At 34.8% G+C, this 18,082-nt stretch overlaps 1 protein-coding gene across 2 annotated transcripts in view; it reads left to right on the top strand.

Annotated features, from left to right (window-relative positions):
* USP14 (ubiquitin specific peptidase 14) overlaps positions 1–18,082 on the top strand; it is a 47,947-nt gene that overhangs the window by 16,098 nt on the left and 13,767 nt on the right. The window contains exons 4-10 of one of the 2 annotated variants that reach the window (XM_027575285.1): positions 1,830–1,934; positions 2,987–3,090; positions 9,982–10,040; positions 13,097–13,227; positions 14,418–14,498; positions 14,874–14,959; positions 16,506–16,620. In XM_027575285.1, the coding sequence (XP_027431086.1) occupies positions 1,830–1,934; positions 2,987–3,090; positions 9,982–10,040; positions 13,097–13,227; positions 14,418–14,498; positions 14,874–14,959; positions 16,506–16,620 (681 nt within the window). The remainder of the gene's footprint in view (positions 1–1,829; positions 1,935–2,986; positions 3,091–9,981; positions 10,041–13,096; positions 13,228–14,417; positions 14,499–14,873; positions 14,960–16,505; positions 16,621–18,082) is intronic. The other variant, XM_027575286.1, reaches the window with a different exon arrangement.

Here is an 18,082-nt window from a genome sequence, read left to right as displayed (position 1 = left end):
CAGGCGCCCTTTGTTTTATTTTTTAAGTCTTTAATTTGTAATTCATTTTGGGTGCTGAAAAGCAACAGTGGGGTGGAGAACTGATATTTTTTTCTAAATTATCCAGTTTTTCTCAACATTCTTCATTGTATAATCTATTTTCTTACCTTAAATGGCATTATTTTAGTCTTTATTCTTTTTTAGAAATTTCTTAGCTGTTATTATGGGTGTAAACTTGGTACATGAATGAATCATTTTGTAAAGTTTCAAAAAAGAATTAAATTTATTAATTTGGAATCACATCTTTACAGTAATTTTTCCTGTCTAGAAATTGTTCATGACTTTTCAATGTATTATTTAGGTGTTTTTTATATTCCTAAGTAAAACTTTATAGTTTTCTTATTAAAGTATTACATATTTTGTTACGTTTATTCTTAGATATTTACTGATTTTCTTTTCTATCATATTTCTAACAGACTATTTGCTAGTACATTGTTTAAATATTTGGTTTTTCTGAGAGAGTAGTCTTTGGAAAAAGATTCTTTAGTGATGGTTTAGTATTCCTTTGCTATTATCTCACAGAAAGTTTAAGTAAAAATAACAGGTGATAGAATAAAGGTTATTGGATTTCAGCATAGGTGCTCTCAGGACTGAGTTTGTTATCCTTATTTTCTTCTAAAAAATTTTTTTTTAAAGATTTTTATTTTTAAATAATCTCTACACCCAAACATGGGGCTCAGACTTAAAATTTTGAGATCAAGAGTCCATGCTCTACTAAGCCAGCTGGGCGCCTTGACCTTATTTTCTAATTTTAATCCTCATCTGGAAATTTTTATCTTCTCTTTTTTCTTTTTAAACTTCCACTTCTGGCTCTTTTTTTTTTTTTTTTTTAAATCTCCCTACTTTTCTTTGTCTTCTACACAGATCATGTTTATGTCTTCCAGAGTAAGTTATTGTTAACATTTCAGGATTATGTGATTTAGGGGACAGTATCTTCATTGTTTTTCTGTTGTATGGAATGTTACATATGTGTTGAATATGAATATTCCCTTAGGTTAGTAATGTAGAATTATAAAATTGGATATTTTGAGCTAATTTATGTGTTTGGTGTGATGTTTTCCAATAATGGAGGGTTGGGTGCTCTCAAAATAATTCTATTCATTTGTAAGTAATTGTTACAGTTATACAATAGACATTCACAGAAAGAATGCTATCTGCATTTTGTTTGTTATGGGAAGAAGTGATTCCACTAAATGTTAATGATCATTTCGAGAATGCCCTCCCCTCCAATATTATAACATTCTCAACTGTCTTTGTGACAGTATTTATTTTTCCCCTAGCTTCATTGAAGTATAATTTATATGGATTAAAACTCACCTATTTTTCGTGTACAGTTTGAATTTGGTTAGTTTAATACAGTCACGTAACCACCACCATACAATCAAGATACAGAATATCCACCATTCTGAAAAGTTTCCTTGTGCCCCTTTGCATATAAGCAGGTGACCTCTGGCCTGGAGCAGCTACTTTAGTACTTTTTTTTTTTTTTTTTTTTTTTTTACTGTTAGTGATTTTTAGTATATTGACAAGATTGTGTAACCTTCACCACAATCTAATTTTAGAACATTTCCATTACCCCAGAAAATAATAGGTGTCTGTTTAAAGTCACTCCCTCTTCCCACCTTTAGCCCTAGCAATCCCCAGTCTCCTTTGTGTCTCTGTAGATTTACCTTTTCTGGCAAATACAAGCATACAGTATGTTTTATTATTCTGTGTCTGGCTTCTTTCATTACACATAAACATTTTCAACTTTTGAGCATTTTTATGAAATTAAATTTTTTTTAAAACAGGGAATGACTCTACTAATGATGGGGTCAGCAGATGCTCTTCCTGAGGAACCCTCAGCTAAAACTGTTTTTGTAGAAGACATGACAGAAGAACAGTTAGCATCTGCGGTAAGATATACCACGTTTTATATATTTGATTGCTACAGGTACCAAGATGCCTTTCAGAAAGTAGCATCTAAATGTTTTAAAGATTTGGGGCGCCTGGGTAGCTTAGTCGGTTAAGTGTCTGACTCGATTTCGGCTCAGGTCATGATCTCAGGGTTGTGGGATCAAGCCCTGTGATGGGCTCCACCTCTAAGAGGAGTCTGCTTGAGATTCTCTCCCTCTCCCTTTGCCCCTTCCTTCCGCTCAAGTGCACACACTCTCTCCCTAAAATAAATAAATCTTAAAAAAAGTAAGTGTTTTGAAGATTTGATTGGTAATATCAAGGTGTATGCTTTTGTTTATTTTAAAGATTTTATTTATTTAGAGAGAGCGCATGCATGAGTTGGGGGAGGGGGCAGAAGGAGAGGGAGAATTTCCAGCAGACTCCACGCTGAGTGTGGAGCCTGACCTGAGGCTCCCCAATACGTATGTTTTTAGAAGTAAAACGTTTTATTTTTGAAATTGGCTTTTGAGGAGTCCTTGTCAGTGTAAAATCAGTGTCTTTAAAAAGTATCGGGCAGTGCTAACAGTGCTATTATTTTATGGGAAAAGAGGCTTATAGAGGATAAGTAGTTTAAATGCTGGGATGTTAAGTCTTAAAACTTTGCTGAAAATACATACAATTTATCTTTAACTGCAACATTGGTTTAGAAAACTGGTCAGCACACACTTGTCAAATGTCATTTTCTTACCATCCAGCATTTTTATAGTATTTTCTTTTTTTGAAGTGTTCTATGTATACTTTGTTACCCCATTCTAATGATAAGCTTTCAAAGGCAGGGGGCAAGACTGATTTGATTGATCACATTATTTTTGAGAAGGGAATTAAAACACAGAATGTTTCTCAACATAATGCAAGTGAACATTTCTGTTAGGAGTATAAAACATTGTTACTTTTGGGTAAAGTTGGAATAAATTGGTAAGAGTTGGTAAATTATACTTCAAAGTGTGAACTTTAATGATTTTATATATGCTATGTCATTTTATAAAAATGTGTTAATCCTTGTCCTTATCAGATGGAATTACCATGTGGATTGACAAACCTTGGCAACACTTGTTACATGAATGCTACAGTTCAATGTATTCGTTCTGTGCCTGAACTCAAAGATGCCCTTAAAAGGTAAGACAGAAGATAAATGTTGTGAGTCCTTTTGGTGGGTAAGGGAGGCTCACATTTGGATGAATAGTGTTTTGTGTATAAATGTGTGTATAATTTTTTAGCAGCTTTACTGAGATACTCATTTATTGTACAATTCATCCATTTAAAGTATTCAGTTAAATGGTCTTTATTCAAAAGGTTGTACAACCGTCACCACAGTCTAATTTTAGGTTCTTTTCTTACCCTCCGAAAGAAACCTTACATTCACAGTCACTCATTTTACCTTTCCCACCTCCAGCTCTAGGCAACCAATTTTAGTATATGTGCTGCTGAAGTGAGCAACCATTTATCCACTTTCTGTCTTAGAGATTTCCATATTCTGGACATTTCATATAAATGGAATCATGCAGTGGGTGACTTTTTGTGACTGGTTTCTTTTACTTAGCATAATATTTTCTGGGTATAGTCATGTTGTAGTATGTATCAGTACTTATTTCCTTTTTATGTCTGAATAATATTCCAGTATTAGTGGACATACTACATTTTGTTAATCTGTTCATCTGTTGATAAACGTTTGATTTGTTTCCATTTTGTAGCTCCTTTAAGTAACTTTACTGTGAACATTCAAGGACAAGTTTTTGTGCAGACCAGTTGTTTTCATTTCTTTTGGTTATGAGTGGCTTGCTTGGCCACATAGTAACTATGTTAAACAGCATTTTGAGGAGCTGCCAAACTGCTAGGCACCATTTTCTGTTCTTACCACCAATGTAAGGGAGTTCTAATTTCTCCACCTCCACGCCAGTATTGTTATTGTATGTCTTTGATTATAGTCATCCTAAGGGTAAAATGATCTCTCATTGTAGTTGTCGTTTGCATTTACGTAATGACTAGTGATGTTGAGCATCCTTTCATGTGCTTACGGGCTTGTATATCTTCTTTGGAAAAATGTTTAAGTCCTTTGCCTGTGTTTTAAATGGTTCCTCTTTTTATTATTCAGTTATAAGTGTTCTTTATATATTCTGGATACAAGTCCTTTTTCAGATAGATAATTCATAAATATTTTCATTTTGTGAGTTGTCTTCACTTGATGTCATTGTTTTGTAAAAAAAAATGTTTATTTTTTGATTAGTTTAATTTTTCTCTTGTGTTTTGTGTGTGTATCTTTTGTATGAAACCATTGCCTAATCCTAGGTCACAAATATTTACTCCTATTTTTTTTAAGAGCTCTATAGTTTTAGCTCTTAAATTTAGGTCTCTGATCCATTTTTATTCTGATCCATCTTCAGTTAATTTTTATGTATAGTGGGGAGTTGATATCCCATCCTCTTCTTTTGTAAATAGCTATCCGGTTTTTTGAGTACCATTTGTTGAAGACTACTCTTTTCCCTGTGGAATTGCCCTAGCACACTCATTGAAATTCATTTGACCATATGATGTATGTAATAAGATTTATTTCTGGACTCTTAATCCTAGATTGGAAATAAATACATTGATTTGTACTGATTTGTCCTAGTGCTAGTGAGTAATGGTTTTACAAAGAAGTAAAACTTTTATACCATTATACAGACGAAAAAAGAATAATTATCCATGTTTTGATAGCCTATGAAATAGTCTATAAATGAGAATCCCTTCTCAGTGAGTATAAATATGTAACTTAAAATATATAACTTAATTCTGACTAAATTTATTACAGCTGTCTTGGTATATACATTGCCACTTCTTAATGTAGGGTAGAATTGTAAACTACAATTTGGATTCTTAGCCAGCTTTATGAATGTTTTTTTTTTTTTTTTTCCTTAGTGGCTTGGGAAATGCTTTGATAGAACTGAGCAGTAGAGAGGAGAAAGGATTTTGCAGAAACCTGAGAGTAACTGAAAGTTTTCTAAATTTCTCTGAAGTGAATACTTGTCAGGTACCTCCAGAGTTGCCTAGATTGTAGCTGATGTAGTTATTAGTGTACAAGACACAGGACCTGTGTTCCAGGCACTTACAGTCTTAATTGAATTGAGAAAGGCTGTCAAGTTTGGGACTGTTTCAGAACTGCTTTGATGGGAAATGTTCCTCAGAGGTTTATAGTTATTTCTCCACTATTTTCACATGCCCATAGTTACTGATGAGAGATCTAATATCATTTTCATTTCTTACTCTTTTCTGTTAATAACTTTTAGGATTTTTTTTTTTTTATTTTTGTTTTTCAGTTTTCCAACAGGGTAAGTGTGGGGTTTTCTTTCATTTATCTTAGTGCTGAGTGAGCACTTTTTTATTTTTTTCCTTTTTAAGATTTTTTGAGAGAGAGAGAGCGCACCAGTAGGGGAGAGGGGCAGAAGGAGAAGTAGACTCCCTGCTGAGCAGGGAGCCCAATGTGGGGCTCTGTCCCAGTACCCTGGGATCGAAACCTGAACCGAAGGCAGATGCTTAACTGACCGAGCCACCCAGGTGTCCTGAATGAGCACTTTGATTCTAAGGACTCTTGTCCTAAACTGTGGACATTCTTGACTGTTATTTCTTGAGAAAATGCTTCTCTATTTTATATAACTTCCCTAATACTCTGAATAATAGAATTTCTGGATCTATTTTTCATGTTTTTTTTCTCTGCACTTTTAATTTTTTATTTTTATGTGCTGTGTTCCGGGAGAGTGCCTCAGTTCTGTTTTACATTTCACTGATTTGTGCATTAGCTTTGTTTCACAGCTGCTTATTTATCACAGCCTTTTCTTTAATCTCCTGTTCTTAATTTTGGATGATTCCTGCTTTTATTTCTCCGAGGCTCTGACGTACTCTTATTTAACCACCGCCACCCCCCCCCCCCCCCCGGCCAATTTGGTCCTTTCAATTTTAACTCTGTTCTCTTTAGATGTAAGGATTGATCTCTCCATTTGTTTGAAGATTGTGTACTTAGGCAACCACTTTCTCTTCCTTATGTTCCAATTGCAGATGATCTATGAGCAGCTTGCTGGGCAGCTCCCTGCCCTAGAAGGTAGCTACTTGGGACAGACTTGTCTTTATTCCAGGATTTCCTCTGTACTTTTTTCATCTGGGATACCTTCTAGCTTCTATTCCAAAGAGAACTCTTTCATGTTTTGGAGTTATTTCTCTGAGTTTTCTTTTTTTTTTTTTTTTTAAGATTTTATTTATTTATTTGAGAGAGAACGAGAGAGAGAGAGCACGAGAGGGAAGAGGGTCAGAGGGAGAAGCAGACTCCCTGCTGAGCAGGGACCCCCCGATGCGGGACTCGATCCCGGGACTCCAGGATCATGACCTGAGCCGAAGGCAGTCGCTTAACCAACTGAGCCACTCAGGCGCCCTCCGAGTTTTCTATAAGCAGAGGAGATTTCATCCTGTTGAGTTTTCTTGAAACCAGATGAAGTATTTTTTGAATGCTAAGTTTTTACAAGAGGTTGGAAACCCTTCTACTAAACTAACTTAATACAAGAGGACATGGATGGGTTGTATGTCTTTGGAAAAATGGCATTAACTGATAAAATAGGAAGGAAAGAAAATTTCCATGGAAGGTGTTTTACAGCTGGTGATGCTGAAGCTCATCCTTAAATACTTAAGGATTTTTATTTGGCAGGTTCTGGAGAGTGGGATGTATTTTATAAAGGCTAGAAGGAAAGTAGACTGGGTTAGCTGAAGAGGCAATGAGGGCCAAGAACCAGAGCTGCAGGTGAAATCTGGTTTGCTTGATGCTGCCCAATAGTGGAACCTCATGATAATGTAAGAGTTCTGAATTTAGAACTTAAAGTGAAAAATGTATATAATAAAAATTACCCTTAAATTCTATGAATTACTTACAAAAGACAGCATCTCATGGCCATATTTTTATCTAACTGGAAACTGGCAAGGCACCTTTTGGTAAGAACCACATAGTTTTTCATTAGCAATTACTAGGTTGCTGTTTTACTTGCATTTTCAAATTTGTATGATTGATCTGTTCTTGATAGAACTTAACTATAAAATTGGTGGGACCCAGCCCTCTTTTTTTTTTTTTTTTTTGCATTTTAAAGGTACATTTTCTGTGTCTTTTAGAGTAATTTTTTTTTTATTTATTTTTTTTTTTTAAAGATTTTATTTATTTGACATAGCGAGAGCAGGAACACAAGCAGGGGGAGTGGGAGAGGGAGAAGCAGGCTTCCCGCTGAGCAGGGAGCCCGATGTGGGACTCGATCCCAGGACCCTGGGATCATGACCTGAGCTGAAGGCAGACGCTTAACGACTGAGCCACCCAGGTGCCCTTTTAGAGTCAGTTTTTAAAATTTGTTTTCCTATGAATTTGTCCTTATGTCTTTAAGATATTTTAGCATAAGAGTTCTCTATTTTGGACCTGTATTTTCCCCCATTTTCATTTCTTATTTGGTATATGTATAGAAATTTATATATATAAATTTCCCCTTGATTATCTTGCCAGAGGTTTGTATATTTTATTTTTCACAGAAATCAGCTATTAGATTTATTCAGTCACTTCTTTTCATTGTCTGATTCATCCTACTTTTGATTTATTTGTTTTCCTTAGGCTGCTTTATTTTCTCAAGTTGTACACTTAGGTCATTTATTTGTTCTTGTGTATTAATGAAAGTACTTAGTTTTGAGTTTTTGCCTCTATTCCCTATTCATTAGATAAGGCTGTTCAGATTTTTTTTTTAAACACTATAAAATCTCTTCCTTTTGACCCCAAATTTGTTTTTAATTATTGATACAGCCATTAACATACAGAGAAGTGTGCGAACGAATTATCCCAGAGTGAACACGTATGTGTAACCAACACAAACAGAACCCTATCAGCTTCTAAAAATCCCCTCACGACTCTCCCTTCCTGATCGCTACTCCACCTTTCTGTTCAAAATTGTTAATACTAGTGTGACTTTTAACCTCATAGATTAATTTTACCTATTTGGAACTCTTTATGAACAGAAACCTAGATTGTGTTCATTTGGGTCTAGCTCATTATTTTTGTGTGTAGTTGTACATGTTTATGCTATATAGTGTACCACTGTACACTGTACTACCAAATAATTATCCATTTTTCTGTTGATGAATGTTTGGGTTGAGCATGGTGTATGATTGATGTGAATATTTCACAGATGATAGAAAAGTCAAGGCATACTCTTTTTGTAGGTGATAGGTATTAATAGACATTAAGTTGATGAATTATATTCGTTATATTCAGATTTTCTATATCATTCTATATCATTACTTAATTTTTATATATTATTGACTTGATAGAGACTAGAAAAGGTACTCTTTTTTGGGGGGTGGTCTGTAAAACCTCTCAGTATTTCTGTTATATATCTCAGTACTCTTGTCAATTCCTCCTTTCTAACAGTTTTTCTTTGTAAAGTTCAGTTGTTAATGTTATTTGGTTTATTGGATGGTTTTATTTTACTTAGGAATTAAATGTTGGCGTAACGAGAGTTTTTTGTGGGGGTATGGTATTAAATCACTCATGATTTTCCATTCTCAGTTATTAAAAAAAGATAATTCATTAGTGTAGCCTTTGCCATAAATGTAGGAATAGTTACTTAGCAATGTCACCCTGTAACTAGAAGGAGAATCAGTAACAGCGGCAGTTGTGTCATTCCATACTTCACTGATCTTTTGGGGTACACTTGCTTTATTAGTGCTTTATTTCAACTTCAGAAATGCCTTTTAGGTAGTTGTAAACTGAGTGGGAAACTGTTATGATTTTCACTTTTTAAAATGAACATATGTAATTTAGACATTGTTATGAATTGTATATTGAAAAATTAAAAAAAAATTTGAGCCATAGCAATTTCTAAAAGATCTAAAGAAACGAAAAAGAAAAACAGAACTTCTTAATTGGATATAATTTAACATATTTTCTCTGACCTCTTTCATTCTACTTAGCGCAGAGGTTTTTTTGTTTTTGAAATCAAAATATTTACATATAGTAAATACCAAATATCTTGTGTTTGGTGTGATCAGTTTTGATAAATGCAAATTCTGTGTTACCCATTTTACAAACTGTAGGACATTTCCCTCACCCCAGGATGTTTTTGTACTTGTACCTTTTCCCAGTCCTCATCGCCTCCACCACCCAGCTCTGCAAGCAGCTACTGATCTCTTAATAGTTTTGTGCATTCTGGAGGTTAAATGTACAGAATGTAATTTATTTTTGGTTTGGCTTAGTTCATTCAGCATGGTCTTTGAAGTTTACCCATGTTATTGATGGTGTGGATAGTCTCGTTGCTCCACATTCTTGCCAGTCTTGGTTGATTTCAGTTCTTTCATCTTAGTCCCTCCAGTGGGTGTATTAATCAAAGTGAATAGGCAGTAATTCCTCTGCCTCTCAATGTTTGATACTATCTGAGTGATAATTTCTGATCCTATGTCATAAGACATTGTATGAGTGAATACTATCGTTTATTTCCTTTGGATGGCCAGTCCTTTGTGCTGTTGTAAATTAAATGAGAATTATAAATTGAAAGTGAATTTAGAAGTCATTTAATAGAAACACTCCAGTATATAGGTAGCAGACGGACTTGAAAATTAAGTGCCTTATTTAATGTTACATAGCAAGTTAATGCTGAATGTAGGTGTATTGACTTTGATTTAATGTTTTTGACCTAAGGCTTTTTTTTATTTCTGAAAGCGTATTTTCTTTGTAATAATGGACATTAAGAGTGTACTTTTTTGTTTGACACTGTTTTCAGGAACTTTTTTTTTTAATAAGTTAGGAGAAAGAATTTAAAATAGGCTTCATTTATCTAAATTCCCTTTTTTTCTTAGTCATGCTTAAGGGAATAAGACCAGAAGAGAAGAAAATAGAAAGATGGGAACAACTCTGATAAAGTTGCAGTTGAAGATGTCATCATAAGCTCTTTTAATTAGTTTCTTCCCTTTTGAGTTTCAGAATGAATTAAATCCTATTTAATTCTGCCTTAATGTTCCCAGGTATGCAGGTGCCTTGAGAGCTTCAGGGGAAATGGCTTCAGCACAGTATATTACTGCAGGTCAGTATCTTAAATATACTCCTTTTTTGACAGGGCAGTGTAGTATTCAATAAATGTTATTTTTCACTTACAGTTTGTTTAGTAGCTTTCTGTTTACAAAATGTGTTTTGTAAAACATCTCATTAAAATTGGAGTATTTATACTTAAGCAACTTAAAGACTTAGTTTATTGTTCAAATTATAAACCAATGATATCTGTCTTTTCTGAAAAACAGTCTGGATGTTTTTGGATTAAAGTTAATTTTGGCTTTGGGTTCTATTAGTAAAATATATCTCTGGGGACATCCAGAGATAGATTTTATTGTAGTTGATGCAATCATTATAAGAGAGAGTCTTAGTGTAAGGATATCATGAATGAGGTATTAGGAGAAACTGAAATTCTTAAAGGCTAGAAATAACTTATTTCTTCATTGCATGGGACCATGTATTCTGTCCCCATTTGTTTTGGGCTAGTTTTACAAATGAATACTCTTAAGGGTTAGGTCGATAGGGTATTTTTATAGCCATGCCTTCTTGGGGGCAGGGGTTAACAATTTTATTGAGATATAATTCATAGCCCATATAATTTACCCACTTAAAGTGTACAATTCATTGTCTTTTAGTATATGCAGAGCTATGCAGCCATCACCACAGTCAATTTTAGAAAGTTTTCATCAACTTGAAAAAGAAACTGTAACATTTAGCACTCATCCTATTTTCTTCTCACCACTCCCAGCCCTATGCAACCACTAATCTACCGTCAGTCTCCATATATTTGCCTATTCTAGACTTTTGACATAAATGGAATTATACAGTATGTGGTCTTTTTTGACTGGCTTCTTTTACTTAGAATGTTTTCAAGGTTCATTCACATTGTAGTATGTATTAGTACTTTATTCCTTTTTATTGCTGAATGAGATTCTGTTGTGGATATATCACATTCCATTTGTCCTTTCATCCTTGATAGACATTTGGGTGGTTTCCACTTTCTGACTATTACAAATATTGCTGAAAACTTGTGCAAGCATTTCTGTGGACATAATGTTTTTATTTCTCTTGGGTATGTATCTGGGAGTGGAATTGCTCGGTCATATGGTAACTATATTTAACCTTTTGAGGAACTGCCAGACTGTTTTCCAAAGCAGTTGGCATCATTTTATATTTCTCCCATGAATGAGGGTTCCAATTTCTCTTGATAATACTTGGTATTGTCTGTCTTTGATTATAACCAGCCTAGGGGTGTGAAGTGGTATCTCATTGTCAGCTGTTAATTTGTAATACTATAAACAGTAGGTTTCTCTGTGTCATTTGGAGTTAGAGATTTTCCTTTGACCTTTGTTTCCTGAAACTAGATTTATTTGTTGAAGTTTTTAATGAGAAAAATATCACTTATATCTAGTTTACTTGATTGCTTGTGTATCTGAGAGTGACTCAGAATTTCAGCAATTCTCCAGTATCCTATGAGTCTTGTAGTGAAGGGATGAAAGATACTGTTCTTCATTTTTAAATTTTATTTTGTGCTAAATTATAAGAACAGTTCCAAGGATTCACCAGTTATTAACTTTTTGTCACATCTGGTTCATCATTCTCTATAACCATGTTCTTTATTTTCTGAACCATTTGAGAGTAAGGTACAGACATCCTGTCTTATTCCTAAATACTTCAGTATGTATTTCCCAAGTATAAGTACATTGATAACCACAAGAAAATTACCATTTTTCAAAATCTAGGAGTTTAACATGGATAAAGTACTCTAAAATACAAACTACTTATATTTTGGCAGTTGACCCAATATTGCCCATTATAAAGTTGTTTTTCTTTTTTGCTTTGGGAGCCAGTTTAGGATCACATATTGATTGCAGGTTGTCATGTCCTACTAGTCTCTTTTAATATACAGTGAGTGCATTTTTGACTTTATTTCAAACTAATGAAATACTTTGAGATGCTCTCTTTATGGGATATGTTAAATCTTAAATCATTTATTTTGAGTAATGTGTACCTTAAAGTGTTATTACAATTTAGCCTTTTTTATTTTAAGAAACATTAGATTGGTAGATAACGTGATTTTTAGCTGTCCCTCCCCCCCAAATTTTTTTTTAAAGTTTTTTTTATCTGTCAGAGAGAGAGCACACATGCACACAAGCAGTGGGAGCTGCAAAGGGAGAAGGAGAAGCAGGCTCTCCATTGAGCAGGGAGCCCGATGTGAGGCTCGATCCCAGGACCCTGGGATCATTACCTGAGCCGAAGGCAGACACTTAATGACTGAGCCATCCAGGTGCCCCCTAAAAATATTTTTAAACACCATGTTTAGTTGATTTATTTGGGAACATTTTATTAAACACTGGCTTTGTGTTGGGATATAATATTTGCTGGGCTTCAGTTTGTATAATAATGGTAGATAACATTTTACATATTAGCTAACAAAATAAGTCAAGCTAGGCTAGACTAGAATTTTGCCATACATGAGGTAAGGGCAAGGTGTGATAGCTAGGAAGCCAGCAGAGGAAAAGTATTCTGAACGTCCAGAGCGGGGCTGAGTCTATGAGCATGAGATTTATGAAGGTGAGAGAGGACAGTGAAGGAAAGATTTTGAAGAAGGTTTTTAGCTCTCACTAGAGTCAGGAAGTATGTTTAACAGATTTTAAAATTTCAGAGTTGAGTAGATGGGAACCAAGTACAGGCTTAAAGGGAGGTGGGTTGAGCGTGGTAACCTGATGGCCTGATAATGGCATAGTAACAGAGCAGTAACATTAGCCTATTTGATCCCTAGACAGAGGTTATGTGTTTTCTCTGGTGAATGAATATGCCCTGCTTTGTTTGGGAGACAAAGGCTGGCAAGGAGAGAGACTGAGGGGCAGGACTCAGAAGTTGTTCATAGTTAGTGATTACGTTATAAAGTCTGGTCAGTTCTTCAAGATTTAAAAACAAATCTTATTGGGAATTTGACAACTACAAAAGGAGTAGATACGCTTAAAAATATTCCTCAGCAGTTTTGTTTGTATTAATCTAGAATTAATTTACAGTAACATGTATTAAATATGTCACATTTATTAAAGCAGTGTTTGCTTTGTTTTTAAGCCCTTAGAGATTTGTTTGATTCCATGGATAAAACTTCTTCTAGTATTCCACCTATTATTCTACTGCAGTTTTTGCACATGGCTTTTCCACAGTTTGCAGAGAAGGGTGAACAAGGACAATATCTTCAGCAGGTAAACAGGGCAAGGTTCTGTGGTTTTCATTTTGTAAATGTAAAACCTAGGTGCTGTACACTTAACCATGTTTATTTGTATTTCCAAACATACTCCCAATTATCAGTCCTTTCTAGTTCACAACATCATTGTTTCTGGCCTAGAGTGGTCTGTTAACTATTACCTTGCTTCTGTTTTTGTCCTGCAGTGTTTCTCCACACAGCCTCCAGAGTCCTTTATAAAATGTAAACAGGATTATGTTGGTCCCTTGTTCGTTACCTCTAGTGATTTTCTTTCCCTGTCCTGAATAATCTAGCCCCTGGCTTCCTATCTGAGCTCCTCATGTGCCACTCTCCCCCTTGCTTACTTCTTTGGCTCTCAGACACACTGGCTTCCTGGTTATTTTTTAAACCCTTCAGTATCCTCTTTCGCAGGGTCTTTGCTCTTATTTCTGTGGCTCTCAGATAAGTGCATGGTTTGCTTCCTCACCTCTTTCCGGTCTCGTAGCTCAAATGTCAAGGCATCACAGAAGTTTTCTTGACTATCCTATTGAAATAGCACACTTCTTTCCCCTCATCACTTTCTGCTCCTGTATTGCTTTTTTTAATTCATAACTCTTCTCTTTAGATGAATTTGTTATATTTTGTTTATGTCCCCATTGAGAACTTTTTCTGTGTTGGTTACTGCTATGTGTCTAAAAAAGAGGATAGCAGGAAGGGCAGAATGAAGGGGGGGGAATTGGAGGGGGAGACGAACCATGAGAGACTATGGACTCTGAGAAACAAACTGAGGGTTCTAGAGGGGAGGGGAGTGGGGGGGTGGGGGTGGGTGTTAGCCTGGTAATGGGTATTAAAGAGGGCACATACTGCATGGAGCACTGGGTGTTATACGCAAACAGTGAATCATGGAACACTACATCAAAAACTAATGATGTAATGTATGGTGATTAACATAACATGAAAAAATAAAAATAAAACAGTGGTTAGCATAAGGAGGAGCTCAGTAAACATCTCTTGAATGAATGAATATTCTCGAATCCTCACTGTTTTGAAGATCCTATAATATCTAATTTGACTTAATATTTTTAAATTAAAAAAAAAAACAGCTTTCTTCCCCTTCCCTAAGGAAACAGCAGTTCTTTTGGAAGGATTTTGTAGATAAAACAGTATCAACAGCCAGGATTATTTACTTTTGTCATTTTTAAATTACAGGATGCTAATGAATGTTGGATACAAATGATGCGTGTATTGCAACAGAAATTGGAAGCCATAGAGGATGATTCTGTTAAAGAGGTAATTGACATGTTTGTGATTATAGATTTTCATTATACCTTGATAAGTATACCCCCCCGGCCCCAAAACTTGAAATAAATTCATCCTAATAGACATGTACTTGAATACTTTAGATGCTCAATCCGTAGTTGGAATTTGAAAGCTTGCATCTGACGCTTGAATTTATTGTATTATTTATTAAACTTAATTGATATTATTGAGCATCTGTGGTCTTTTGGTAATGTTTTTTGAACAGTAGAAGGATTTTACAGAAAGGGATTACATTTTAAAAAGCTTAAAATATGTATTTACTAAACTGGATTGTGTGAGGAAAAATATACATTAGTACCTATATGAAGTGAAATTGGAATTTTTATTTCATTTTAATTTTTGCAGACAGATTCTTCATCTGCATCAGCAGTGACACCTTCTAAAAAGAAAAGTTTAATTGATCAGTTCTTCGGAGTTGAGTTTGAAACTACGTATCCTTATGAGCCAAGATTTGTAGAGACTACTCATAACTTAGTAGAAGTGAATTGGTATCAGTAACATTGTTGACTGATTGGAGTGGTTGGTGGGGTATGTAGAAAAAATCTTCAGAGGCTTTTATGCCTAAAAGATAAAATGAAACTTTAGGAATTTGGAAAAATACCTCATCAGAGTAATCCTAAAGTTTACATAAATGTACACTTTAAGGGTATTATTTTTTCCTAAGAATATCTTTAGCAGAGTCAGCCTCATTAATTCACTTCATAGGGAATTAATTTTTAATTGTATGAAAGAGTATATCAGCCAGATTATATACATGAGATTGAACCAATTCATAAAACGTGAATTCAGAGGAGGACTATTTTCTAGGTCATGGGTAGAAACTGAAAGATTTCTGTTTATATATCTTTGTGTTAAAACCATTTTAAGACTGTGTAAGTACCAGCTTATATTTTTTTAGAGTTTATCCTTTTTTATTCATTACTCATATTGTTGGTAAGTGCATGAAGCACTTTATGTTGAGACAAATGTGGGGAACCAAAATATTTAAAATACCAGTGAACGATGCTAATTAATTCTTTTAATTCCAGTATGGTTAATATACAGTGTTATATTAGTTTCAGATATACAATATAATGATTCAACAGTTCCATACATTACTCAGTGCTCATCACAATCAGTGTACTCTTAATTCCCAATACCTATTTCACCCATCCCCCACCCACCTCCTTCATTCTTGTTGAGAATGGAATCATATGGTATTAATCTTTCTCTGACTTATTTCACTTAGCATTATACACCTTGGATCCATCCATGTTGTTGTAAATAGCAAGATTTCATTCTTTTTTATGACTGAATAATATTCCATTGTATATACCCCCCATGATCTTTATCCATTCATCTGTTGATGGACACGGGTTGCTTCCATAATTTGGCTATTGTAAATAATGCTGTAATTAAACACAGGGGTGCATATGTCTTTTCATATTTTTTTTTTTTTTTTAAAGAGAGAGGTTGGGGTGGGGGAGAGGGAGAGGGAGAATCTTAAGTAGGCTCCATGTCCAGTGGCAGAGCCTGACATGGGGCTCAATCTCAGAACTCCCAAGATCATGACCTGAGCTGAAATCAAGAGTCAGATGTTTAACCAACCAAGCCACCCAGGGGCCCCTAACACTTGTTTTTTGTGTTTTTGATTTTAGCCATTCTGACAGGTGTGAGGTGACATTGTGGTTTTGATTTGCATTTCCTTGAGGATGAATGACGTTGAGCATCCGTTCGAGTGTCGGTCATCTATATGTCTTTGGAGAAGTGTCAGTTCTCTTTATGTCTTCTGCCCATTTTTTTAATTGAATTATTATTTTGGTGTCATATAAGTTCTTTATATATTTTGGATACTAACCCTTTATCAGATATCATTTGCAAATATTGATGCTATTAATCTTAATACCATTAGGATAATTTATTTTATTCAACATACAATTTATTATATTAGCGCAGATTGATTACCTGTTGGTATATTCCTTATCTTATTTCTCAAAGCATGAAATGTACAGAATCTGAAGAAGAAGAGGTCACTAAAGGAAAGGAAAATCAACTTCAACTTAGCTGTTTTATCAATCAAGAAGTCAAGTATCTTTTTACAGGACTTAAATTGGTAAGATCAGTTACAGTTGATCCTCATTATAAATAGATTCTCTATTTGCAGGTGTATCTACTTGCTAAAATTTATTTGTAACTGTAACAACAGTACTTGGTGCTTTCATGGTCATTTGTAGACATGTTCCGAGTGGCAAAAGTTTTGAGTTGCCAGACACAGTCTCACCTGAGGTCCAAAAAAGTGATGCTCTCCCTTCTTGTTTCAACTCATACTGTTAACAAGTGTCCTTTTACTGTAATTTTAGTACCACAACTTTCTGCAATTTTGTGCTTTTTGTTGATTTGCTGTTTAAAATGGCCTTCAGGCATAGTGCTGAAGTGCTATCTAGTGTTCTAAGCCTGAGAAGGCTGTGTGTGAATGTTTATTAGATAAGCCTTAAGGAGAAAATAATGTTTGTTAGATAAGCTTCATTTAGGGATGGGTTATAGTATAGTTGGCTGTGAAGACAGAGTTATCATTAAATAGAAACACACATGACACAAGATTGTGTATTGATAGGTAGACAGAAGTGTTGTGACCAGAGGCTTGCAGGAGGCCTCTGAGGGTATTATAATGAGAATTTATTAGTAATGATGAGGTATCAACTGGGATTGTACTGTGTAAATCAGGCCACGTAGGCCCTCTGCCTTTGCACCAGTATTGCACCTGAGGCCCTGGAATGTAAGTGACTTCATTGCTTTGTCACAGAGCTGTGTCTAGAACTTGATTCTCTCATTCGCCAGTTAGTACTCTTTCCCCAGTTTCATACTACAGAATGCACTCTAATGAGCCGATTGATAAAATATAAGTTTTGCTTGCTAATTTAGTACTTTGATATGGTTTGGGAAATATGTACATGTTTTGAAGGATAGGCAATGAATTGGGGCAGGGAGTGCATTGATAAACAAGATAATTTGTCATCAGGGAGTTCCCATCTACAACTTGGGGTAAGATCAGTTAGGGGAGTGGTTGGTAAATACATAAGAGGCAAAGAGAGAAAGTAATATTCTCTGTCCTGTGATACTGAGGGGGAGTGTAGTGAGGCATACTGGCTTTTGAGAGAAGTTCATTTTAAAAGCTTAAAAATAATGGCTAACCCCTGAGAGTCCTATAACAAATTATGATGTGCAAATTTCAGGACATCAGAACATGAAACATAAATGTAATTGGAGAGTATTGAATGGAATGTTTTGGCAGGGACTCTTCAGGATGATATTTTTTTCTTCATAATTTTATAAAATTCCAGAAAAACTAAATGTACTTGGAGCTTCTAGGTGATAGTGGATTGGTGATAATATGTATAGCTTACCTGACGAATAACATCACACCAGATATGTGTTCTTGAAAAGCATGTATTTATGAGATGTATTGTCTTGCCCATTGTTTAGATGCTTTATCATCATTTGTTCTGATTATTCTAGAGTAATTTGGTTCCATATTTCTTTACCCTTTTGCTGTCGAACAAACTTGATTAAATGTT

Source organism: Zalophus californianus, chromosome 14 (assembly GCF_009762305.2).
Source record: "Zalophus californianus isolate mZalCal1 chromosome 14, mZalCal1.pri.v2, whole genome shotgun sequence".
Lineage (NCBI taxonomy): Eukaryota > Metazoa > Chordata > Mammalia > Carnivora > Otariidae > Zalophus > Zalophus californianus.
The sequence above is the reverse complement of the archived record's forward strand: the minus strand, read 5'-3'. Positions and strand labels throughout refer to the sequence as shown.